General features: G+C 45.0%; 1 protein-coding gene across 4 annotated transcripts in view; it reads right to left on the bottom strand.

Annotated features, from left to right (window-relative positions):
* Nucleotides 1–27310, bottom strand: part of PTPDC1 (protein tyrosine phosphatase domain containing 1) — an 81545-nt gene that overhangs the window by 32105 nt on the left and 22130 nt on the right. For all 4 annotated transcript variants that reach the window (XR_013814528.1, XM_079790697.1, XM_079790699.1 and 1 more), the window contains exon 2: nucleotides 19184–19271. Coding sequence is in view for 3 of the 4 variants with exons in the window: in XM_079790697.1 (XP_079646823.1) it covers nucleotides 19184–19265 (82 nt within the window). In the remaining variant the exon portion in view is untranslated. The remainder of the gene's footprint in view (nucleotides 1–19183; nucleotides 19272–27310) is intronic.

Below are 27310 nucleotides of genomic sequence, written 5' to 3'. Positions count from 1 at the left end.
CGGCCTGGTCATAGGCAGACATATTGTAAGGGCATGAGGGTCAATTTGCATATTACCTCTTTATTATATAGGTTTCCTTATAGAACATCGGCCCATACAACATTTATACAATGCTGTACTTAGTCATCCTGTCTCTTTCATTTATTTCACTCTAGAAAAAGTTCCTCAATCTTTCCTTGACTTGGATGCCCTTGACTTTTGAATAGTGCAGGCCAGTTATATTGTAGAACATCTCTCAATTTGGATGTGTCTGTTTCCTCATGATTATATCCAAGAAGCCCTGGTGTTTACTGGTGAAGAACAGTATTTAGAAACCAAGTCTGAGTGCTAGGCATGCTCAGTGCTACTAGTGTTGTCACCACCAGGCCCTCTCAGTGGACAGAGCTAAGGAATAGGTGCACTACATACATGCAAACACACAAATCACACATTTACATAGGTACTTGTTTCCACATGGATGCATGTATACTGAAATCCAAGAGTTCACCCTGAAATTACCAATTCCAATCAAACAACACAGACTTCCTCCCAATCTCCCCCTTTTTCTGTAACTATAACTCCCTTTTCTGAAGGTGAGAACACTGCTACCATTATCCTTAACACTAGAGGCCCGGTGCACAAAATTTGTGCCCGGGGGTGTGTGTCCCTCAGCCCAGCCTGCACCCTCTCCAATCTGGGACCCCTCGAGGGAAGTTGGACATCACTCTCACAATCCAGAACTGCTGGCTCCCAACCGCTCACCTACCTGCCTGCCTGATTGCCCCTAACCACTTCTGCCTGCCAGCCTGATCACCCCCTAACCACTCCCCTGCCAGCCTGATCGACGCCTAACTGCTCCCCTGCTGGCCCGAGTGCCCCTAACTGCCCTTCCCTGCAGGCCTGGGTTCCCCCCAACTGCCCTCCCCTGCAGGCCTGGGTTCCCCCCAACTCCCCTCCCCTGCAGGCCTGGGATCCCCTCAACTGCCCTCCCCTGCAGGCCTGGTCCCCTCCAACTGCCCTCCCCTGCTGGCCTGATCACCCACAACTGCCCTCCCCTGCTGGCCATCTTGTGGCAGCCATCTCGTGTCCACATGGGGGCGACCATCTTTGACCGCATGGGGGCGGCCATCTTGTGTGTTGGAGTGATGGTCAATTTGCATATTACCTCTTTATTAAATAGGATATTTAGTTACCTAACCAGGCTCCCTCAATTCTAATGCTCCCTCCTCAACATGGATGCCTCCCTTTCCCCATTTGGACTCTAATACCCAAAGTGAGGCTGCTGTTGCCACCTACCTGTGTGGATGACTCTTCTCACTGCCTGTGTTTTGATACTCTATGCAGGGCTACCCTGCCATGCAGGAGAGACCTCCCAACCTTACCCAAGCTCTGACACCTTGGGTATTCTAACACAATGAGTCAGGCCAGCCTCTCACATGGACATCATCCTGCTCAGGTATCATGACTGCTAGCCTGCCGCCATATGGATCCTCCTCACCCTGCATGGCTTATAGCACTGCAGCCCGACCCACTGTCTGGTGTAGATGTTACTTTTCATGGCCTTGCCCATTGGCTTTTGGACTGAATTGTTCAGGAAGGGAAGAGAAAAGAAGAGGAAGAAAAAGTTCCTTACTTGTTTTCTCTAATTGTGGTAAAATATACATTAACATAAAATTCACCATTTTTAAGCATACAGCTCTGAGGCATTAAGTACACTCACATTGTTGTGCAACTATCACCACCATCCATCTCCAGATTATCTTCCCAGACTGAATGGGAAACTTTGTATCCACTAAACACCAACTCCCCACTTCACCCTCGCCCAGCCCCTGGCAACCACTATTCTACTTTCTGTCTCTTTGAATCTGATTATTTTAGGTACCTCATATAAGAGGACTCATATAATTACTTTTGTCTTTTTGAGACTGGCTTATTTCACTTGGCATATCTTCAAGGTTCATCCATGTTGTAGCATGTGTCAGAATTTCTTTACTTTTTCTCCCTAGGTCTAAATATCCCATTGTATATACATGCTGTATTTTGTTTATCCATTCAAATGTTGATAAACATTCAGTTGTTTCTAACATTTGGTGGTGTGAATGCTGCTATGACTATGGGTATACAAACATCTGCTAGTATCATTATTTTCAATTCTTTTGGTATATACCCAGAAGTGGAATTGTTGGATCATATGGTACTTCTATTTTTAATTTTTTGAGAAACTGCCATCCTGTTTTCCCTAGTGGCTGTACCATGTACACAACAGCAATATACTAGTATTCTAATTTTTCCACATTGTCACCAACATTTGTTATTTCTGTGTTGTTTGTTTTAAATAACAGCCATACTGAAGCATCCATCTTATATAAAAACTGCTGTTTGAAATTTTAACCCTGCTATTTTGGCTTCTGTAAATGCTTGCTTAAATAATAAGGAAATAAGACTACTCCCATTCCAGAGAGGCCATAAACCTTCCCTAGACAAAATTATCAGTGCTGGTGGCAGGCCAGGCCTTTGGTTGAGGTCTCAAAGTCCCAGCAAATAGGGCTCTTTAAGAACTTGCAAAGGGGACCAGAAAACCCCATATTTGGTAGACAAAGAGGGTAAAAAGGTATAAATACAGGAAACTTCCTGTGCGACTTGGCTCAGAATTTGAGAGACATTTTTCTCTGGGCCTGCGCATAATAATAAAAAATGTAACTCCATTTCTCTAAGCATTGCTTGGTTCTTCTCTGGTTTTCTGTAACATTAATGGTTCCCTGAAACACCGGGAACTCAACCGCACTTGGCCTTTATGGCCTCTGGTGAGTGGGCCAGGTTTGGGGCCCAGAGGTGCCAGATAGGCCTCTGGGAGGCGTGCCCTGCTGATTTAGCAGAATTGAACTAGGGGACTCTGGGCGCTCCCGGACCTCAGCCCAGGACCCGGCCGGCATATGGAGAGAGTGGACGGACACTTCTGGGCCCCTATCAGGCCCACTCCGAGTGAGTGGAAGGGGGAGCTTGTTCACCTCCCTGAAAGTCAGGAATCAGGTGGACTGTTTAAACTCTGAGTAAATATCTGTAGAAGTAAAAAACTTGGATTGTCTGGTGTATAAATGTGGGTGTGAGAGTCTGTATGAAGTAAAAGCTACTTTGTGCCGTCTGGCTGTACACATGAGAGTATTTGTTATCTCTTTCTGTTGTTTAATTTGTTTAAAGATAGGGCAAACCTCGCTTTAGGGGGAAGCCTAATTGTGTATAATAAGGCTGAACGCTGTGACAAACTGCAAAAGTCTCTAGCAGCTGCGAGATTTATTTTTCTCAGAGTCTTTTGCTCTCCGTCAAGGAGGGAATCAGCCCGCTTAAATTTCTGTCTACGTTTGTGTACTAGGGGCTTAGAGTAAAGAGGAAAATCTGCGAGGGAAAGCAACTGTTACAGGAAAAAAATGTATCCTTAAATGTAAAAAGCCTAAATATACAGGATCTCAGACCATTTGCCTTGTTTCAGGACAGAGTAAATGGTTAATGCAGAAAGGGGGGGGGGTGTGTCAGCAGTTAATTATGAAGCAGAGAGAGATAGGTTTTTGTTGATTTTTACTGGCTGCAGACTGCTCTGCTGGCGTAGGGGTCTGGTCCGTAGCCTACCAGGTGTCTTATCTGAACTGCACTAGACTTAAGGCGGCAAGTTGCAAGGTGCAGTAAATCTTTCTCTGCCCCATTTTGTTCTCTTTAACCTTTCCAATACTAAATTAGACCGATACAATATCCTTGAAATTACATAAGGAAGAACACAGCAGTTTTTACTAGACAAGTTTTAATTTACCTGCTCTTAGTTTTATCACAGAAGGTCTAGGTATACACTGAATGGCCAGATTATTATGATCTCTGAACGCATAATAATCTGGCTAATCAGTGTATATCCTATATAATAAAAGGCTAATATGCAAAATTGTCCCCTCGACCAGGAGTTCAACCAGCAGGCAGGCCAGCCAACCGCCCATGTCCCCTCACCCTGGCCAGGCTGGCTGGACCCCACCCATGCACGAATTCATGCACCAGGCCTCTAATATATATATAAACACACACACACACACACACACACACACACACACACACATACACTGAGTGGCCAGATTATTATGATCTCTGAATGCATAATATCTGGCCACTCAGTGTATTTTCTTGAAAGTAAAAGTACATTTAAAGTATGTTCATAAATGTCAATCTAAAAAATGCTGACTGTTCACTTTTGGTACTCATTAAAGGATAGAGGTTTCTAAGAATAAAGAATTCTAATACATTTTAAAGAAAAAAAATATAAGAACTCAGAACTCAGAGCAGCTGTGCCCTTGCTGCTCTGACACTTGGCTTTGCTGGCAGGACCTAGAAGATGTGCGGGTCCCAGCAGGAGCCAGTGCTCCCAACACTAGGTGTCAGGACAGGACTTTAGGGGTAAGTGCCCTGTCGGGAGATCGTGTTGACTCCCCACCCCTTGAGGACTGGGAACCAGATCCCCAAAGAGCAGCAGGGAGCAGGAGGCTTGGGAAAGACCTTCGCCAGAGAAGCAAGAGCAGGCAAAAGAAGGTAGAGGGGCCAAATATCTAAGCTGCAGCCAGGCAATCCAGAGATGGCTCAACCCCAGAAGAAACTCTTGCCTACAGTGAGAATGAGTAGGTAAGGGGGGAGATAGAAAAGCGAGCGGAAGGGAAGGTTAGAAACCCCGAGCCAAACAGCAGCAACAGTGACAAGCAGGGGAGAGCAGCCATTTACCTGACATTAGAGCTGCCTTGCTGCTGCCCAGTGAGTAATGAGCCTTTTACAACAAGCAATACAAGACTTAGGCCTTTGGCTTGCTAGCTACAGCAGTTAACCCAGAAGCCAATGACTGCTACTAGCCTTCCAGCAGCACCAGGAATGGAGCAGGGAGCCCGGGATCTGTGAAAGCAGCAGATAGAGCTAGTGAAAGCTCCCTGTTTGCAAATGTGCTGAAAGGGTTCAGGACTATAAGAACAACTGCCAATACCTGCCGCTGCTGGAGCGGAGGGGCTGAGATCCCCTTCCAGTGCACTCCCTTGGGAGAGGCCTGGTCGCTGCTCTGCCACAAAGGGGACGATGGGTGAGAAGGCAGGGGCCTAATACCCAAGCCACTGCCACAGGAGGGCTTTGCAATATGCAAAGCTGTTTCTAACTGCAACTCTGGCTGTTTTGGACTGGCAGCATAAAGTCAAAGGGCAACAAGAGACAAGGATGGCAAGGTCCTGTAACTAGTAAACAGGGTTAACAAAAAAGGCAAAGGAAAGGCACTTTCCCTGGACCCAGGAGCCTTCAGGACTTTGAGATTCTCCAAGAGAGGAGGAGTCTGACTGAGGGATGGCAGAGACCCTGTTGGGTTGGAAGGACCTAAAGCTGCATGTTAAGCTTATAGATTACGGCTTTCTAGGCAGATGTCCAAGCCCAGTTATGTAGGGGTTAAGCTGCCTGTGTACAACAAAACAATTTTCTCTCGTGCCAGAATGCATTTTAGGGAAATTGGACAGACTGTGTTTGTGGCTAGAAAGAAAAACTGGCCACCATACACAGCCCTGACAGTGGCCTACAGAAAACTGTATAATAGACTTAGATAATGCCTGCGTCCTCATGGACATGACTCCAGAGAGACAAGGACAGTTTTGCTTTGTGTGGGAAGGTCAATAATGGACTTTAGTCACCTCCCTAAAATGTTTGTATTGCCCTACCATGTGTCATGTTTTGTAGCAGAAGATTTAGCTGTCAGAAACGGCCACAGTGCCAATGCTATACTTCATTATGTAAATATGTTAACCTTTACTTCTCTTGCAGATTTGAATGCAGTTGCCAAAAGGGCAGGTGCCCAAATTGGCAAAGAAAAATACCCATCAGGTTTTGGTCTCTATTGAGAAACAGTTGGCAGCCTGTGTATTGCCTTGTGGGCCTGTGTGACCATGCCCATGTCAGGGGGAGCAAAAACCTCAACTTTAGGAAAGTGGGGGAGGCCTGTATGGAACAGAGGGGAGTGGTAAGTACCAGCCCTCTGTCACAGGAATTACAGATCCTGTGAGGTTCTGTGACATGTGAGACCCTGAAAGGGATAAAGCTCATGTGGAAGAGCTACTCCCTTAGTCCGTTCTGAGAGTGCGTGTCACCCCTCCCGGAGACCATATGTAGTTTAAGGACAAGTCAAGTAGGGGGAACCCTACAACAGGGACAGCTGTAACTGTCTATTTGAATATAGACACATTTTGAATTTCTTCTTGCCATTTGAAGACAGTTATATTACTCTGAAGAGTCCATGAAAAGGACTGACAAGGAAAATCAAAAGATCTTAAAGCTCAGAAGATCTTAAAGCAGGTCAGTATATTTTTCTCCTTATATAATTCCTCCGAAATTTGGCAACACTTAATAAATAAATCATGGCAATACATTTCTTTGCATAAATTCAATAAGACCGGTTTCCAACAGTGGTTTTATTAACTGAAAACTTTGACTGGAATATCATGTTTTAAAAAGACCTGTCTGGACTCTGAAGACTTGAAGCCAATAAGAGTGCCAAGGAAAAGCCTGGTATCCTGCTTGGGAGCCCTGAAAATGGCTGGTGCTGGAGCGTCAGGCCCATACCCTACCAATGCTGGCGGTTGGTCAGAGTAGAAGGGGATCAATAAGGGCGCCTCTGCGTCCCTGCGGAACCCCCACGCACTCTAGGCCACAATGAGTAGGAGGGCTGCTGAAATAGGCCTTGAAGCCTAGGGCCCGGGCCCGAGTGAAGTCACTGCAGGTGAGGAATTCACCCAACTCAGCAGATACTGCAGGCAGGCCTGATGGCAGCTGTATGGTTTGGCTTCCTGGCCCTTTGGGGCACATTAAGATTCAATCATGAAATTACGGCAAAGATAGTCAGTTACCATTCTTGTTGTGTTTATGCAAACAATCAGGCCAAATTAAACATAAGGGTAATTTTAAGGAGAAAAATTCTATTTCAATAGAAGTTATTAAAACTGAAATGTTTTCTTTCCCTTCTACCAGACCATTTGTTGTAACTTTTGCTATTCTAATTGCTCAATAATACTAAATTTTATAATACAGTTTGTCTCCGCCAGGTCACAAGCCCACCTCCTTCTATGCCCAGGCCTCATCATCCCTCTGACAGACAGCAAGGATCTCTTGGCTCTGAGAGAACCTCTGACCCGCCCCAGCAGAAAGTAATTACAGAAGAAATTCAACGTCCATTTTCCCTAAAAGAATTCAGCCGAAACCGGTTTGGGTCAGTGGATAGAGCGTCGGCCTGTGGACTGAAAGGTCCCAGGTTCGATTCCGGTCAAGGGCATGTACCTTGGTTGCGGGCACATCCCCAGTAGGGGGTGTGCAAGAGGCAGCTGATTGATGTTTCTCTCTCATCAATGTTTCTAACTCTCTATCCCTCTCTCTTCCTCTCTGTAAAAAATCAATAAAATATATTTAAAAAAAAAAAAAAAAAAAAAAAGAATTCAGAGCCAGGATCCTTGAGGTAATATATGAGGCAGTTAAACAGATATGAGCAGAGCAAGGACGATGGGCCAACTAGCGCTACCAGATGTAACTAAGTCTTTCCACCTCTATGTATGTAAGACAAGGGGCATAGCCAAAGAGGTACTCACCCAAAGTCTCAGACCCTAGAAAAGGCCAGTCGCCTATTTGTCCAAAAGACTTGACCCCTTTGCAGTTGGGTGACCTACTTGCCTCCGGGCGATAGCAGCCACAGCTATGCTTATCAAAGAAGCAAATAAGTTAACTCTAGGGCAGGAACTAATCCTAACTGCCCCACATGTGATCGAGACTTTACTCTGGAGCACACCAGAGCGCTGGATGTCAAACACTCGAGTCACCCAGTTTCAGGCTCTTCTACTCGACCAGCCCCGCATCAGGTTCCATAAGACTCTTGTCAGCAACCCTACCAGCCTCCTCTCAGACGATGACTCTGAACAACCTCTACATGACTGTTCAGAGGTCGCTGACTTAGTACAGGCAGCCCGCCCAGACTTCGCTGACACCCCACTGGCATCACATGACAAGGTACTGTTCATGGATGGGAGGAGTTTTGTCCAGGAAGAAATCAGGTATGTGGGGGCTTAGACCGAACCATCTGATCTCAGGCACTCACTTGCGGGAACTCGGCACAGAAGGCCAAGTTAATTGCCCTTATTCAGGCTCTCCGGTGGGCAAAAGAAAAATCAGTAACAATTTATACTGATAGCAGGTACGCATTTGCAACGGCTCACGTACATAGTGTTATTTACAAGGTAAGGGGACTCCACAGAAGCAAGAGGGAACCGGGCCACAGACGAAGTGGCCCAGGAGGCTGTCCTAAAACCAGTGGGGCCTCTACAGTTTCTAGTGACTCTTCCAGACCCTGACCTACCCACCTCACCAGCTTACACAGAACCATACTAAACTTGCAGAGCTTTTAAGAGATAAGTACTAGATACCCAATCTAGAAAAGCTGAAATCCATAACCAATCTTTACTCAAGTTCTTACAGGCTTTACAGTCTACCCAGAAAGCAATCCAGAAGCATGTTCGAGACGCTCTGCCTGTACCAACTTCTGATCCGGTCCATCCCTTCCAACCTGGTGACTCTGTTTGGGTAAAGAAATTTACCACCCAAGGACTGACCCCTACCTGGAAAGGACCACCCCCACGGCAGTCAAGGTCGACAAGATCCCAACATGGCTTAAGGCAGCACAGGCAGAAGGATTCTCTAAAGATAAAACTTTCACATATGCCGTATTATTAATTCTCTTTATAGGACTTAGTAAAGGAAACCTCAAAACTGAGTAGGTTAACAATGTTAACAAATGCCAAGAGTCAATGATTTGACTCATGTACATAAAACCAGTGGGGGATGAAGCATCCATCTTATATAAAAAACTGCTGTTTGAAATTTTAACCCTGCTATTTTGGCTTCTGTAAATGCTTGCTTGCTTAAATAATAAGGAAAATAAGGACTACTCCCATTCCAGAGAGGCCATAAACCTTCCCAGACGAAGTTATCAGTGCTAGTGCCAGGCCAAGCCTTTGAGAGCTTGTTTGGAGGTTCTAGCAGGGGAACGCAGCTACTCGTATACCCTTGACCAAAGACTGGTCCTCTCCTCTGGGGGAAGGTTGTCTTCTTCGACCGAGCGCGCAGCTTTGGGAGGGACGCACATGGATCGGTGAGGGAGGAGGAGGACACCTGCCTAGCCAGCCAGATCAGCCGAATCAACCCTGGTGATCAATGGGGTGACAGATGTCGCAGACAGATCGCCCTCACATCCCAGGCCAAGCCTTTGGTTGAGGTCTCAAAGCCCCAGCACATAGGGCTCTTTAAGAACTTGCAAAGGGGACCGGAAAACCCCTTATTTGAGAGACAAAGAAGGTAAAAAGATATAAACAGGGAAACTTCCTCCATGTTGGGGCCCAGAATTTGAAATACAGTTTCCTCTCGGCCTGCGCATAATAATAATAATAATAATAATAATAATAATGTGTAACTCCATCTCTTTAAGCGTTGCTTGGTTCTTCTCCAGTCTTCTGTAACAAAAGGAACCTTAGATAGGATACAAGAAAAGAAATCTATGCCAAGATGTATTCTAATAAGACTTCTGAAAACTGAAGACAAAAAAAATCTTGAAAGGAACCAAAGAGAAATGACAGTTACAGGAAAAAAGCCCAATCTGAATGACAGCCATTTCTCACCTAAAAGAATGAAGGCTAGAGGAAGTGGCATAACATTTTTCAAGTTTTTTGATAGAAAAGGACTGTCATATGCAAAAATATTCTTCAAGAATAAAAGAGAGAAGTGACACTAACAGGACAGAGGAGTAGGCATCTCCAAACACACCCATCCTACCAACAGAAACATCTAAAACAATCAGAAGCTGTCAGAACCAACTTTGCCAGAACTCTGGGAAATACTGAGAGATGTACAGCAACCAAGCAAATGCTGAATCAAGAGAAAGGCAACATTTTCACTTGTCCTTGCCCCACCCACTCCCCACCCCCTACTCCCCTGCTTGGCAGCACTCTTTGAAAATTATTTTGTGTTTGTTCTAACCTGTCTGGGGATACCTGAAGGAATCATACAAGTTACTCACTCAGGACACACAAATAATGGTCGTTACTTGAAAATACTGAGTAATGAACAAAAAATCTGTAGCCTCTTAGGGCAAAAGACTGCTGCTGAGATATTGGAAAATGCTACCCAATATTTAAAGAATTTAACCAATTTCACACAATATCCTTAATAAAACGGAAGAGGACAGAACATTTCCAACCCTTTTTATGAGGCTAGGATCACTCTTTCACCTAAAGCAGACAAAGACAGTACAAAAAAAATAAAACTATAAGTCAATGTCTTTTTAGAACTTAAGTACAAAATTCTCATCAAAATATTAGCAAACCAAATTCAGCAATTCATAATTATACACCATTATCAGATGGGATTTACTGTAGGCCTGTAAGAATAGATGGATATTCAAAAATCAATCAATATAATCCAATATATAGATATATCTCAATAGGCTAAAGAAAAAAAATCATATGAGTAGATTTTTCAACTGACAGAAAAGGCATCTGATAAATTCCAACACCTATTCAAGTTAACAAGAAAGGGCAATTAATTCAACTTGTTATAAAGCATCTATTGAAAACAATATCATACTGAAAGGTATGAATCAGGATGGAGGCAGGATGTCTGCTCTCATGACTCTTATTCTGCTCAGTAGAAGTTCTAGGCCACTACAATAAGGAAAGGGGAAAAATAAAAATCATGTCTGTATTTACAGACATGATTGTTTATACAGGAAATTTCAAGGACTCTCCAAAACCTCCTAGACCTAGTAAGTGAGTTCAGCAGACTACAATGAGATACCACAAGAAACCTACTAGAATGCCTAAAATAAATAGTGACAACACCTAATGCTGGTGAGGCTGCAGAGAAAATTAATCACTTACATTGCTGGTAGGGATGTAAAATTGTATAGCCATTCTGGAAAATAGTTTGGCAGTTTCAATATGAAACTAAATATGCAACAACCATATGACCTAGGAAGTACACTCTTGGCCATTTATCACAGAGTAATGACACAATTCATGTTAATTCACACAATAATCTGTATGTGCATGTTCTCAACAGCTTTATTCATAATAACCCAAAACTGGAAACAACCCAGATGCCATTCAATGAGCGAATGGATAAACTCCATACCAGGGAATACTACTAAGAAAAAAAAAATACACTGTAGATATGCACAACAACCTGGATGAAATTCAAGGGAATCAAGACAAGTGAAAAAGGCCAAACCTAAAAGGTTGCATGTTGTAAGATTTCATTTATATAACATTCTTTTTTGTTTGTTTGTTTGTTTGTTTGTTAGGCCTCATCCAAGGATATTTTTTCCACTGATTTTTAGAGAGAGTGGAAGGGAGAGAGAGAGACACATTGATTGGTTTCCTCCTACACACACTCCGAACAGGGCCAGGGAACCTGCAACAAAGGTACATGCCCTTGACCGGAATGGGACCTGGGACCCTTCAGTCTGTGGGCTGATGCTCTATCCATTGAGTCAAACCTGCTAGGGCTATAACATTCTTAAAATAAGTTATAGAAATGGGAAGCTGCTTAATGGTCATCAGGGGCCAGAGTCATGGATGTAAGTGGGCTCGACTATACAAGACAACAGGAGGGATCCTTGAAGTGATAGAAGTGACCTTATCTTGACTGTAACAATGTCAATATCCTGGCTGTGATATTGTATAGTTTTAGTTTAGTGTAAGATGTTACTATTGGTAGAAACTGAATAAAGGGTAAGTAGGATCTTTCTGTATTGTTTCTTACATTTACATGTGACTGTATCATTATTTCAATATTTTAATTAAAAGTGTATATATAGTCAAAGAAAAAACAGCCATTAGGCAGGTCTAAGTAAAGGTCATTTAGCAGAGGTCTGGGCTAAGGCAGGGGAGGCAACTAGTACAGTATATGGCATGTGACCTGGCAGGGTGTGAGCCCTGTGTGGAAAAAAAGACCTGAGTTGGATGACGGCCAGGCAGGGCTCGAAGACTGGTTGTGAAAAGGAGGATTGGGTAAATAAGTAAACACCTTGGGGATAATAAAAGCCAGGTTTCTCATTTGTGGAGAAGAGAATTATAAACATAAAAAATGAGGAAAGCTAGAATGATGGTATATGGGAAATACCAATACAACCTCATGGTTTTCAATATAAACACATAAAACAGAAATAAATATGCATGTAAAAGTGGATAGACATACATGTGTATATACTAACATATATTTCCTAGCTTTTGTCTTCTAGGGAGCTTGGGAATGATGACATTCTAGTAGTAGTGTGCACATCCATTAGTGAGCCCATCTTGATTTTTAAATTCATTCCCCACAAGGCCCTATGGAGAAATGGCTGATTTCAGAGCTGGGACAGGAAAAGTACAAGATGAGACTAAAAGAGCTTGGTGTGCCAGAAAGCAAGGAATGCAGGAATGGTGGGGAAATGTCAAAAGATATAGCTAGCAGCTTGAGGGAGCTCTTACTGGCCAAATATGGGACAATATGAGCATCAAAACAAACTGTGGTAAAGAATTACACTGAGTGGCCAGATTATTATGATCTCTAAACGCATAATAATCTGGCCACTCAGTGTATATCCTATATAATAAAAGGCTAATATGCAAATTGTCCCCTTGAACAGGAGTTCGACCAGCAGGCAGGCCGGCCAACTGGCCATGTCCTCTCCCCCTGGCCAGGCTGGCCGGACCTCATCCATGCACGAATTCATGCACTGGGCCTCTAATATACACACTGAGTGGCCAGATTATTATGATCTCTGAATGCATAATAATCTGGCCACTCAGTGTATATTCCACTAAGCAGAATAGGAATCTACAGTGAAATAATAAAAAAAACCTAAACAAATAAATGGATAGAGTTCTTTCATACAGTAGAATGCCAATTAAGAAATGCAGCCTAGCTGGTTTGGCTCAGTGGATAGAGTGTCAGCCTGTGTACTGAAGGGTCCTGGGTTCGATTCCAGTCAGGGCGCATGCCTGGATTGCGGGCTTGATCCCCAGTGGGGGGTGTGCAGGAGGCAGCCAACCAATGATTCTCTCTCATCATTGATGTTCCTGTCTCTCTCTCCCTCTCCCTTCCTCTCTGAAATAAATAAAAATATATTTTAAAAATACAGAAGGAATGATAGAATTAGAAAACTGCTATTTAGTTATCTATCATAGTAATAATTAATTCAGCCAAGAAACACCAATAGATGATAAAACTACTGGGTAAAAGTTGAATGAGGTCCAGGGTATTTACATTAGTCTCAAAGCATCACTCCATAAAACATTAGTTATGAAGGGAGAAGGAATAATTTACAATGGATTAATCTTGGCAGACACCACTTTGCTGACATAATCAAACTTATCATTTCCAGTGATGGGGCACAATGACATCTTCTATCCCATGATGGATGTAGTGAGAAAAGCACAGAATCACTTCTGTGATGTTTCTGCCCAAAATGCATAACCTCAATCCTATCATTACTAAATAGGAGATAAAATTGAATTGAGAAACATGCTGCAAATAATGGCCTGTCATCTTCATAAAGGTCACAAAAGAACAAACTATGGTCATTGAAAGAATCTACAAAACCATGACAAGTATCCTTTTACATTAAATTTTGGTATATCATATACCAAAGAATATTATTGGGCCAGTTGACGAAACTTGAATGGTGATCTCTGAGTGAATAGTATATAGAATTTTTTTGTGTGCTTTTCTGTAAGTCTAAAATTATTTCAAAATAAAATAACTAACATCACAAGAAAGACAACCAAACATCATGGGCATCTTGATAAAAGAGAACAGCACCATCCATGAAATATTGTTGCCAAAAAGAAACCAACCTGACTATAGACTCTACTTCCCTCTACCAATTCGGTTTATAGAAAACACCATCTGTAATAATGAAAGTGTAATATGCTAATTAGACTGGACGTCCTTCTGGACGCCCTTCCATATGACCTTCAGGATGAAGCCGGGGCTGCTAGGGCCGAGCCCCTTGCAAGAATTTCGTGCATCGGACCTCCAGTGTGGATATAATCAGCAAAATATAGATCGTGGCAAACTCTATTGGGCAAAAAACCTGGTTTCTTCAACAAATAAACTATAAAGAAAAAAGAGATAGAGGGAATAGGGGGAACCCCAAGTTAAAAAAGATGTAAGATACATATCTAATCTAATAATAGACAAATATGCAAATTGACCGCACCTTCGCTATGCCCAAGCCACGCCCACCAGCCAAGCCACGCCCACCAACCAATCAGGATGAATATGCAAAATATTCCAACAAAGATGGCGGCTAATTTGCATATCGCGACAGCATAGAAAGAAGCCAAGAGCTGCAGAAGGGAGCAAAGCTGCAGAGAAGCAAGCAAGCCGGGGGGAGGAGAAGGGAGGAGCGGAGGCGGGGCCGGGGGAGAAGGAAGTTGAGCAGGCGGGGCCGGGGGGAGAAGGAAGTTGAGCAGGCGGGGCCGGGGGAGAAGGGACGGGGCCGGGAGAGAAGGGAGGAGCAGAGACGGGGCCAGTGGAGAAGGGAGGAGCGGAGGCGGGGCTGGGGGAGAAGGGAGGAGCGGAGGCGGGGCCAGGGGAGAAGGGAGGAGCGGAGGCGGGGCCAGGGGAGAAGAAAGGAGCGGAGGCGGGGCCGGGGGAGAAGGAAGGAGAGCGGGCTGGCGGAGAAGGCGGGGCGGGGGAGAAGGAAGGAGAGGAGGTGGGGCCGGGGGAGAAAGGAAAAGCAGGCGGGCTGGCAGAGAAGGCGGGCCGGGGGAGAAGGGAGGAGCGAGGCAGGGCCGGGGGAGAAGGGAGGAGTGGAGGCGGGGCCGGGGGAGAAGGAAGGAGAGCGGGCTGGCGGAGAAGGCGGGGCGGGGGAGAAGGGAGGAGCGGAGGCGGGGCCAGGGGAGAAGGGAAAAGTAGGCGGGCTGGCGGAGAAGGTGGGGCGGGGGAGAAGGGAGGAGCGGAGGCGGGGCCGGGGGAGAAGGGAAAAGCAGGCGGGCTGGCAGAGAAGGCGGGCCGGGGGAGAAGGGAGGAGCGGAGGCGGGGCCAGGGAAGAAGGAAGGAGAGCGGGCTGGCGGAGAAGTTAGAAAAGCAGGGGGGCTGGCGGAGATCGCGGGGCGGGGGACAAGGGAGGAGAGCAGGCAGGGTGGGGTAGAGTGCAGCAGGAAACCCTATTGCAGGATTTTTCCTGCAACGGGAATGCTAGTCTATACTAATAAAAGGGTAATATGCTAATTAGACTGGACATCTTCTGGACGTCCTTCCAGACAAAGCCACGGTGGTGGGGGGACGAGCCAGAGGCGGTTAGGGGCGATCAGGCCGGCAGGGGAGCAGTTAGGGGCATCAGACCGGCAGAGGCGGTTTGGGGTGATCAGGTAGGCAGGCAGGTGAGCGGTTAGGAGCCAGCGGTCTTGGATGCAAGAGGGATGTCCCAGATTGGAGAGGGTGCAGGCTGGGCTGAGGGACCCGCCCCCCTGTGCACGAATTTCATGCACCGGGCCTCTAGTCTATAATAATAAAAGCGTAATATGCTAATTAGACCGGACATCCTTCCGGACAACCTTCTGGACGAAGCTGGGGCTGTGAGGGAAGCCCAGGTCCCAAGTGCCAGAGGGAAGCCGGTGCCAGCAGCCAGGTGAAGGAAGGCCTACTCTTGCACAAATTTTGTGCATTAGGCCTCTAGTTGAATTATAAAATACTAGAGGCCCGGTGCATGAAATTCATGCACGGGATGTGTGTCCCTCAGCCCAGCCTGTACCCTCTCCAATCTGGAACATCCCTCTCACAATCCAGGACTACTGGCTCCCAACTTCTCGCCTGCCTGCCTTCCTGATTGCCCCTAACCGCTTCTGCCTGCCAGCCTGATCACCCCCTAACCACTCCCCTGCCAGCCTGATGGATGCCTAATTGCTCCCCTGCCAGCCTGTTTGCCCCTAACTGCCCTCCCCTGCAGGCCTGGTCACCCCTAACTGCCCTCCCCTACAGGCTCGGTTGCCCCCAACTTCCCTCCTCTGCCAGCCTGGTCACCCCTAACTGCCCTCCCCTGCAGGCCCGGTTGCCCCCAACTTCTCTCCTCTGCTGGCCTAGTCACCCCTAACTGCCCTCCCCTGCAGGCTTGATCGCCCCCAACTGCCCTCCCTTGCACGCCTGGTCCCTCCCAACTGCCCTCCCCTGCTGGCCATCTTGTGTGTTGGAGTGATGGTCAATTTGCATATTACTCTTTTATTAGATAGGATTGACCTTTATTGGATCTCAATTCACACATACATCTATGCGGTAATTAGAAATTTGAGCAGTGTTTAGATATTTGCTAACATACAGCACTTATTAATTTTTTTAGTTATGGTTATGATGACATGTTTAATGAATAAAATGAAGTAAATGGAAAAACAAGAAAGGAGTGGAGAAAGTGAGTGAGCTGAAGTCGTTAAAGCTGGGTGATGGTACCTCCATGGGGATGGGTGGTACCTCCATGAGTATCTTTACTGTATTCTGTATACTTTTGTAAATTTTTGAAATTTCCCAAAATAAATGTTTGATATTTTTTCCCCAAAAGTAGCAGATCTAAGATTTAAATCTGTCTGTTTAATTCCAAAGCTAGTTCTTGATAAGTCTTTATTTCTTTAATAATAATATAAGTATTTTATGTATCCCCTAATTAATTTTTTCCATGATTCACTAGCGAACATTTAAAAAAAGAGTTCCCATCCCAATGTTAACTCAATAAAGAATAACTGACTACTGTTATAGATGAGATTCACTTTGAAAAACTTAGATGTAGCCCCAGACAGTTGCTCAATGGTTAGAGCATTGGCACATGGACTGAAGGGTCTCAGGTTTGACCCTGGTTAAGGACACGTACCTTAATGGCAGGGTCAATCCCGGCCCCAGTCAGGGTGCGTGCGGGAGGCAACCAATCGATGTTTCTCTCTCACATCAATGTTTCTCTTTTTTCTGTCTCAACCCCTCCCTTCAACTCTCTCTAAAACAAACAAACAAACAAATAAATAAATAAATAAAGGAAAAAATATCCTTAGGTGAAGATTAGCAACAACAAAAATATATAAATTAATTTTTCCAGGTTTTTCCCCCAAATTTAAAATGAGCTACATTTATATAATGAAGACAATTTTAATTAAAAAGATGGTTTTGGGCCCTAGCCTGTTTGGCTCAGTGGACAGAGTGTCCGCCTATGGACTGAAGGGTCCCAGGTTCAATTTCGGTCAAGGGTATGTACCTCAATTGCAGGTTTCTCCCTGGCCCCAGCCCTGGTCAGGGCATATGCAGGAGGCAACCAATTGATGTGTTTCTCTCTCATTGATATTTCTCTTTGTCTTTCCCTCTGTCTTCCACGCTCTCTAAAAATCAATGGAAAAATATCCTTGGGTGAGGATAAATAAATAAATAAATAAATAAATAAAAAGATGGTTTTGGGAAAGGTAAAAATCAGCTTACCTGTAGGGAGCGGCTATAGGGGTAAGCCTCAGACTGTGTGGCAGGGCCACAAACAAGTCCCAGCTTGGAGGGCAGAGCCCTGTTAGCATAATTAAGCTTGATCTTATATCCCTCCCTAGTTCCTTCCTAGGTAGCTAATGGGCTGTGGGAGGTGCAGTAAGTGCTGCCAAAACAAGGTGAAACTCACAAGAACATTGTAAACATGTTGACCACTACCCTTGTTTTGATCTCACTATAAAATGAAGCCTCGGTTTGCAGGCTGGGTCTTTCTGTGTCCCCATCCAGGCACGGGAGATCCACCGAGCCCCAGCTGTATTCTCTTGCCTGTCTTTTCTTTAATCCTTCACCGCCCCTCATCAGGCTCACTGAACTCTTGGCTGTGCTGGCACGGCACACTTACCTAGTGAATCACAATAGAAGTGTTTGGAGAAGTCTAAAGTGTTTTGATTGTCATTGTAATTTGGGGACATTGATGGACTCAGTTGGGGAGGACGCAGGGATCAGTGCTGGGGCGCTCCTGCACAATAGAGGTGCCTCACCTCTAAAGCCAACAGAATCCCCAAAGAGAAACACCAACTAAAAAGTAACACTGCAACAAAAGAAAGGACAGGGAAAAAGGTTCATCTGACTTTTACACTTGTTAGCTGAAGAGTTAATAAACAACCCATTATTCTACAATGGAAGCAGTAAGTATACACTATTGTTGCATTTGTTTTAGACAGCATTTCTTTCTAAGCCAGTGACACTAACATACAGTAAGGGTGGCACACAGATGCTGTCCACAAATGATAGTAACCAGTAGTATTGGTCCCTCTATAGTCAGATATAATATAGACAGACCAAGAAGGATATAAGAGGGTCATTAAGTGGGAAACACTGGTTTTCTTGGTGAACGAGAGCTCCCCCTGGTGGAGGAGATTCCAACAAGTGCACAAACAACTGAGAACCACTCTCAGCAAGCGTTGAACTCCATCCAATAACTTAAGATCCATATTCCTTTACTTTTCCTTATATTATCTAATCCATACTTTGGGGAAAATCCTGAAAAGTTCCCTATACAGAAGAAATAAAGTGAACTTGGGTAAAACTCAGAGTGGGCACTAAAAAAATCATGCAATGGGTACTGTCCAAAAAAACACCAAATTACCCAACATCTCTTGGCTGACTGAAGTGCCAAAGAGGCACAAAATCAAGGCATGCTCCCAGCTTACAACTTGTGACAGTAAGAAAAAGTGAGGGGCAAGCGGCAGTGAGAGTCCAAGTTACAGCACCCTTCCTTCCTGGTAACACGTGAAGGCAACCAAGGAGAGACAAAAACTGGGAGGAGCAGGGCTAACGTGCTTCTGAATGTGCTTTACAAGTGATACTGCAAGTAACCAAAGAAGAAAAGAAATGGAAGTTTGGTTCACAAGGAGGCGTTTGCTGAGAGGAACAAATGGATAATTTCAGTCTAAGAATTATTAAGGAGACAAACATTGTTTTCAACATTTTTTCTTAACAGGCCAAGGATTTAGAAAAGGAATTTTAACAGGCAAAATAAACAAAAGGCCACAAGTAGTACCTGTAACATGGAATTTCAATATGAATGAAGAATCATGCCTTTTCTTTCATGTCCATTCATATAGTTTTATTAAACTCTAGTTTGCACAGAGACAAAAAGAGCATATTAAAGAATGATTACCTTTCATGTTTGCAGCATGCCCACTGTTATTCACCAAAGTGGAATATGGTGGTTCATTCTGAGGCAAGACTCCTGCAGCCATGGTCTTCTGTTGAGAGAAAAAAAATGTTATTTTTTGAAAGATTGCCCATTGGTTATTCATTTACTAATTAACTGTGATATGCTAGACCTCTGCAGTATAACACAGTAGTCATTAGCTAAGTGGCTGCTGTGTACTTGAAATGTGGCTAGTACAGATTTAAGATGTGCTGTAGGAGTCAAGTACAAGATTTTGAAGACTTAGTACAAAAACAAAGAATGTACAATATCTCACAAATGTTTTCTTACATTCATTCTACATTGAAATATTTTTATATACTGTGTCATTTTAATTTTTAATGTTGCTACTAGAAAATCTAAAACTGAACACATGGGTCACATGATAGTCTACTGCATGGTTCTGTGCTAGATACTAAGGACATTATAGAAGAAACCAGACATGTTCTCCCTTATACATTTACTAGAGGCCCGGTGCACAAAATTCGTGCACGGGGGCAGCGGGGGGGGTTGTCCCTCAGCCCATCCTGCACCCTCTCCAATCTGGGACCCCTCGAGGAATGTCCGACTGCCCGGTGGGATCGGGCCTAAACGGGCAGTCGGACATCCTCTAAACGGGCAGTTGGACATCCTCTAAACGGGCAGTCGGACATCCCTCTCACAATCCAGGACTGCTGGCTCCCAACTGCTCGCCTGCCTGCCTTCCTGATTGCCCCTAACCACTTCTGCCTGCCAGCCTGATCACCCCCTAACCACTCCCATGCCAACCTGATTGATGTCTAACTGCTCCCCTGCCAGCCTGTTTGTCCCCAACTTCCCTCCTCTGCCAGACTGGTCACCCCTAACTGTCCTCCCCTTCAGGGTTGATTGCCTCCAACTGTTCTCCCTTGCAGGCCTGGTCCCTCTCAACTGCCCTCCCTTGCAGGTCTGGTCCCTCCCAACTGCCCTCTCCTGCTGGCCATCTTGTGGTGGCCATCTTGTGTCCACATAGGGGCAGGATCTTTGACCACATGGGGGCAGCCATATTGTGTGTTGGAGTGATGGTCAATCTGCATATTACTCTTTTATTAAATAGGATAGAGGCCTGGTGCACGGGTGGGGGCCAGCTGGTTTGCCCTGAAGGGTGTCCCAGATCAGGGTGGGGGTTCCCTTGGGGCGTGGGGCAGCCTGAGTGAGGGGCTTGTGGTGGTTTGCAGGCCAGCCACACCCCCTGGCAACCCAAGCAGAGGCCCTGGTATCTGGAATTTATTTACCTTCTACAATTGAAACTTTGTAGCCTGGAGTGGAGCCAAGCCTCTTGCTCGCTCCCGTGGTGGCAGCCATTTCTGTTGGGACTTATGTATCTTCTATAATTGAAACTTTGTAGCCTTGAGCGGAGGCCTGGGCAGGCCAGGGTGTTCAGAAAGCTTAGCTTCCTCCATTGCCGGGGGCAACCCTAGCCCCCGCTCTTTCCAACTCTGTGGCTGCCGCCATTTCTGTTTGGATTTGTTTACCTTCTATAATTGAAACTTTGTAGCCTTGAGTGGAGGCTTAGGCTGGCAAGGGCAGGCGGAAAGCTTGGCTTCCTCCATTGCCTGGGAAACCCAAGCCTCCTTCCTGCTCTCTGTGGCTGTAGCCATCTTGGTTGGGTTTATTTGCATACTCATTCTGATTGGCTGGTGGGCGTGGCTTGTGGGTGTAGCAGAGTGATGGTATATTTGCATATCACTCTTTTATTAGGTAGGATAATCTGTCAGGAAGATGAAAAGTAGACACAAATAATGCTACTATGTGCTTAGTGTCGCAAGACAGGCTTGCACAAGCATGAGGGCTGTCCACTTCAGGGTGGCTGCAAGGCATCAAGGAGAAATTAGAATGTGAACTGGGCTAAAGGAGTAACATTTATTGTGGACTTGACAGTATACTAGGCAATTGAACAGAACCATTCATTCTTTACTAATTCAGTTAAGTGAGGTTTTACAAAATTTATGTGACTTTCATCTGTAGTTAAATTTTATGACTAAGTGAATGTTGTGTCACTATAGTTTCCACTGAAAAAAGTAAAGTAAATCATTTTATATGTCTAAAAGCAAAAACCGTCACATTTCCTAAGCTCTTACCATATGTAAGACTGTGAAATGAGAAACTTACATAGTGTTCTCTTCTTCTGATTCCTGACCCAGAGCAACTACCAAACCCCTATGGCCCTACCCGATTTGCTCAGTGGATAGAGTGTCAGACTGCGGACCAGAGGGTTCAGGGTTCAATTCCGGTAAAGGGCACATACCTCAGTGTAGGGTCCTCCCAGGCTGGGCCCTGGTCAAGGTGCATGCAGGAGGCAACCAATGGATGTGTTTCTCTCACATCGATGTTTCTGTCTTTCCCTCTCTCTAAAAATCAATGAAAAAATATCATCAGGTGAGGATTAAAAATAATAATAAATAAACCCTTATAAATTCCTAAGCGAGAAGAGCACTAGGAGCATCTTTTGTTCTAATAAGGAGGTCATGATTAGAAGTCCCCTAGGGAGGTGGGGGTGGGGGGTGGGCAGATGTCCTCTAGCAGAACCCTACCCAACATGAGCATGACCTCCACAATATCTTTGAACAGGAACAGTGATGTCATCACACAGCTCTAGTTAGAAAGCTCTTCATAACGCGGGTGATCTGTGATTTCTACCCATTGATCCTACCTCTGCCCTTTGAGCCCACACAGAACAATAAACCATTTCTTCCATATGTCTAAAGTTGGTGATCATGCGCCCCTTACTTCCAAATTACATCTTCCCAGACTATACACCAGCAGTTCCTGTCACCACTCTTCATATGTTATGGTTCTAGACCTCACGACCCTGAATATCCCTTTCTAGTCACACTCTAGTTATTCACATTCTTGTGCTCAGAGCTGAAGTCTATCCCCCAGAAGTGGTGTGATCATCAAAAGTTAGAACAAAAACAGCTCCCTGGTCTGGACAGTATATGTGGCTTACTATCACATTAGTATTTTCAGCAGGCTCAAAACACATCAGGATACATCAGCAAAGAAAAAACTGGCTAGAAATAATTTGTAATACATTTTGAGGTTAAAATATAGACATTCAATATGGATGGTTAAAAATATATCAAATTTTAAAGTGAGATAAAAGGTAGAGAATAAACTCTCCACTCCTATCACTCTGCTCAGGTTTTACTCCTCAGAGGTAACAATGTACTCATTGGCTTATACTATTCTTCTGGGGTGTAGGAGGTCACTATACTTATACCTCTGGTTATTAATTCATCATAATTAAACTGTATTATAAAATCATGGCATAAAAGATGAGGAAATTGGCTCAATATAATATCTAATACACACATACATAGTCTAGGTACACACATCTTTTTAGAAAAATATTTATCAAGTACTGTGCTTGGGCCCATACGAAAGAAGATAATCTTGCTATCACCATACCTGTGCTGCTCAGAGTTAAACATTCCAGGCATCAGTGTCCAATGGACTATATTTTCTTTCATTTCATTAATTGCTTAAAACAAGGGCATACTTGTGTGTTTTGCTGCAAATTTGGACTATGTGTTTCTTATAGACTCATCCCTGATTTTTAATCACCTTTTTCTTATTGACCAAAGAAATGTAAATCTTCATCATATTGCTGAAATCTTTCAAATTCTTAATCATGCTATGGTTATCTACCATTTAGCTGCTTTTTAAAGAGATTTTTCCTGAGTCCTCTAAATTACAATTACAATGTGGATGAGAATCTTCCCAGCTATCTACCTAGCTATCAACCTGGGATGTCTCTTATTATACCCTTGAGCCAAGGCCTCTGGTCCTTAGATGCTGCTTGGCTTTGATTTATTGTTAAGTAGTTTTGTTTTGTTTTCATAAAAGGTGAATGGAAGGTAAACTTTCCTTTTGTTATTGGAAAATCAAATTCCACCCTGGCTTGAGGGAGTGGGGTGGCTCTTGGGGTACCACTGAACTAAGTCTTTTCAGAAGCCCCCATGTGAGAATGAGGTGTGGCAAAAAGACTATTTGCATGGGGATATAAATAATCCTTGGGTTGCAAAGTCCCATGTCCTTTAACCCAGTCCTGAAAGAGGGGCAGCTCCAGTTCCAGTAAAGCCAAAAGCAAGGCCAGTGTCCAGAGCTTTCCTTTCCTGTTGCAGCCGGGTCCAGTCCAAACATTTAGGTTAATTAAAGTCCATTAATCCATGGTGTAAAGTCCCACAAGGCCGTGAGCCACGTGGGTGAAGAGGAGTGTGCCCCCTGCCACAGGAGAGCCAGGAACCCTGCATATGAGAAAGAGATTACTTTGTGTAGTTTATGTATTCAGGTTTCACGCCCTTGCAGTGGCCACACCTATTCTGGCCACTAATTTGTTCTCAGGTGTGACTGACAGACATCTTCCCACATTGCTCAGACCTTACTGGGCACGTGTTTAAACTGCCTTTGTCCAGTCCCTTCTCCCATTGATTAGCAGGGAACAGTCTTGGAGAGTGTTAAATTAGTAAAGCTACATAAATGGCAAGCCTATATTATCTAGTCTTCCCTTTACTCCTTTCCTGTTAAATAATAACCAGGTTATTAGAATGGTATCACCTACAATCTGAAAGTATCTTTATTTTATCCTTGTACTCAGCTAATAATCTGGCTACTTACAGAATTCTAGGTTGAAAACCATGCCAGAATTTTGAAGGTATTTTCTACTGTATTTTAGCTAACAATGCTGCTGATGACACTAACCTGAGACTTGTAACAGATCTACTGCAGTATCTGTATCTTTGGTTTCTAAAATTTCACAAGGATATGTATTGGGAACAGACCCTTGTCATTTACCTCAGTTGGTTCCTGCTGGGCCCTTATAATATGCAGCTCGATGGCTCATTCAGCAGTTAAAACTGATTGGACTCCAGGTACCATGAGGAGGTGTGTACTATCCTTATCTTCTTTTTCTCAGGTGGGAAACCTTGTCTGAGCTCACATATTTCTAGCTGCATCTTTTCTCTCTTCATTAAAGCTGGGCATTTCAAATATTTTTAACAGAATCATCGTTTTACTTTGCATATCTTTATTTAGTGAGGCAAAGTAGTTGTTCAGAGGCTTTTAAAAAATGAATTTATTTAATAATTAATTATTAATCCAATTTATTTATTTTGTTGTTAATCCTCATCTGAGGATATTTTTCCATTGATTTTTAGAGTGTGAAAGGGAGAGGGAGAGAGAAACATCAATTGGTTGCCTCCAACCAGGGCAGGGCAGTGAGCCTGCAACCAAGGTACATGCCCTGGGCTGGAATCAAACCCAGAACCCTTCAATCTGTGGGCTGACGCTCTACCCACTGAGACGAACTGGCTAGGGCAAAAAAAAAAATAAAAAAATTCTTATTAATAAACTAGAGGCCCGGTGCATGAAATTCTTGCACGGGGTGTGTGTCCCTCAGCCCAGCCTGCACCCTCTCAAATCTGGGACCCCTCAAGGGATGTCCGACTGCCTGTTTAGGCCCGATCCCTAAAAGGGCAGTCGGACATCCCTCTCACAATCCAGGACTGCTGGCTCCCAACCACTCGCCTGCCTGCCTGATTGCCCCTAACCACCTCTGCCTGCCAGCCAGATCACCCCCTAATCACTCCCCTGCCAGCCTGATTGACGCCTAACTGCTCCCCTGCTGGCCCGATTGCCTCTAACTGCCCTCCCCTGCTGGCCTGGTCGCCCCTAACTGTCCTCCCCTGCAGGGATGGTTGCCCTCAACTGCCCTCCCCTGCTGGCCCAGTCACCCCTAACTGCCCTCCCTTGCCAGCCTGGTCACCCCTAACTGCCCTCCCCTGCTGGCCCAATTGCCCCTAACTGCCCTCCCCTGCAGGCCTGGTCACCCCTAACTGCCCTCCCCTGCCGGCCCAGTCACCCCTAACTGCCCTCCCCTGCTGGCCTGGTCGCCCCCAACAGCCCTCCCCTACAGACCTGGTCGCCTCTAACTGTCCTCCCCTGCAGGCCTGGTCACCCCCAACTGCACCCCCCTGCCAGCCTGGTCCCTCCAAACTGTCCTCCCCTGCAGGCCTGGTCGCCCCCAACGGCCCTCCCTTGCAGGCCTGGTCCCTCCCAACTGCCCTCCCCTGCTGGCCTGATTGTCCACAACTGCCCTTCCCTGCTGGTCATCTTGTGGAGGCCATCTTGTGTCCACATGGGGGCAGCCATCTTGTGTTGGAGTGATGGTTAATTTGCATATCACTTCTATATTATATAGGATTGCCTGCTGCAGAGCTTAGCCCCATTTCCTACTGGACATTTGCCCCTTTCTTACTGACTTGCAAGATGTTCTTCTATATTAAGAATATCAATTCTTCACCATATATGTGAAGTATCTTTTTAACAGTTTACCATACTTTAATTATGTGAATGGTGGGTTCTGCCTAGTATTCTCATTGTTTGTGTAGTCTGTTTCCTTGGACTTTTCTGGCTCTATGGCCCCAATAAGAAATGCTTTCTTCAATAGGAGATGTCAGTTCCATTTTAATGCCTCCCATTCCGATGGCTAGATGCCATCCCTTGTTGAGGTTGACAGCACTACTGCTAAAATGCAACAGCCTACAGAATTAAAGATGGTCCATCTTCGATGAATATCATATGTATACTAATGTGACTATGAAAAAGTAAAAATTATCTTTATTTGGAAATTATCTACATTTGTAAAGCTTAAATACTATATTTTTACCAACCAACATGAATACATGCTTTCTATGAAAAAGTAATTCTTTTAATCTAGGAAAAACAGTGGAAGAATGGAAAATTTTAAAGGTATAATTCCTGAGACTTACTACATATTACTGTCTCCAGAGTTTTGCCTTCTACAGAATGTCACAGAGATGGAATCATATAGTATGTAGCCTTTTGAGATTGGCTTTTGTCACTTATTAATACACATTTAAAACTCCTCCATGTATTTTTATGGTTTGATAGCCCATTTCTGTTTAGTTCCATTGTCTGAAGATGCCACAGAAGGATAAAATGTATCCTTCAGTTTATTCATAAATTCACCTACTGAAAGATAGATACATTTGTTGCTTCCAAGTTTTGGCAATTATGGATAAAACTGCTATAAACATCTGTGTGCAGGTTTTTGTGTCGACATACATTTTTCAACTTTTTCAGGTAATCACCAAGGAGCATGACTACTGGGTCACATGGTATGAAGACATTTAGTTTTATATATTACTAGAGGCCCGGTGCACGAAATTCGTGCACAGCGGGGGGTTGTCCCTCCGCCCAGCCTGTACCCTCTCCAATCTGGGACTCCTGGAGGGATGTCCGACTGCCCGTTTAGGCCCGATCCTGGTGGGATCGGGCCTAAACGGGCAGTCGGACATCCCTCTCACAATCCAGGACTGCTGGCTCCCAACTGCTTGCCTGCCTGCCTTCCTGATTGCCCCTAACCGCTTCTGCCTGCCAGCCTGATCACCCCCTAACCACTCTGCTGCCAGCCTGTTTGCCCCCAACTTCCCTCCTCTGCCAGCCTGGTCACCCCTAACTGCCCTCTCCTGCAGGGTTGATCACCTCCAACTGCCCTCCCTTGCAAGCCTGGTCCCTCTCAACTGCCCTCCCTTGCAGGCCTGGTCCCTCACAACTGCCCTCCCTTGCAGGCCTGGTGCCTCCCAACTGCCCTCTCCTGCTGGCCATCTTGTAGTGGCCATCTTGTGTCCACATGGGGGCAGGATCTTTGACCACATGGGGGCAGCTATATTGTGTGTTGCAGTGATGATCAATCTGTATATTACTCTTTTATTAAATAGGGTAGAGGCCTGGTGCACGGGTGGGGGCCAGCTGGTTTGCCCTGAAGGGTGTCACAGATAAGGGTGGGGGTTCCCTTGGGGTGTGGGACGGCCTGAGCGAGGGGCCTGTGGTGGTTTGCAGGCCGGCCACGCCTCCTGGCAACCCAAGGGAAGGCCCTGGTATCTGGAAATTATTTTCCTTCTACAATTGAAACTTTGTAGCCTGGGGCAGCAGCCATTTCTGGGGCGGCAGCCATTTCTGTGGCAGTTAATTCACCTTCTACAATTGAAACTTTGTAGCCTTAAGCGGGTGAGCCCGGCCAGGGTGTGCGGAAAGCTTTGCTTCCCC

Source organism: Cnephaeus nilssonii (assembly GCF_951640355.1).
Source record: "Cnephaeus nilssonii genome assembly, chromosome: 14".
NCBI classification, from domain to species: Eukaryota; Metazoa; Chordata; class Mammalia; order Chiroptera; family Vespertilionidae; genus Cnephaeus; species Cnephaeus nilssonii.
The sequence above is the reverse complement of the archived record's forward strand: the minus strand, read 5'-3'. Positions and strand labels throughout refer to the sequence as shown.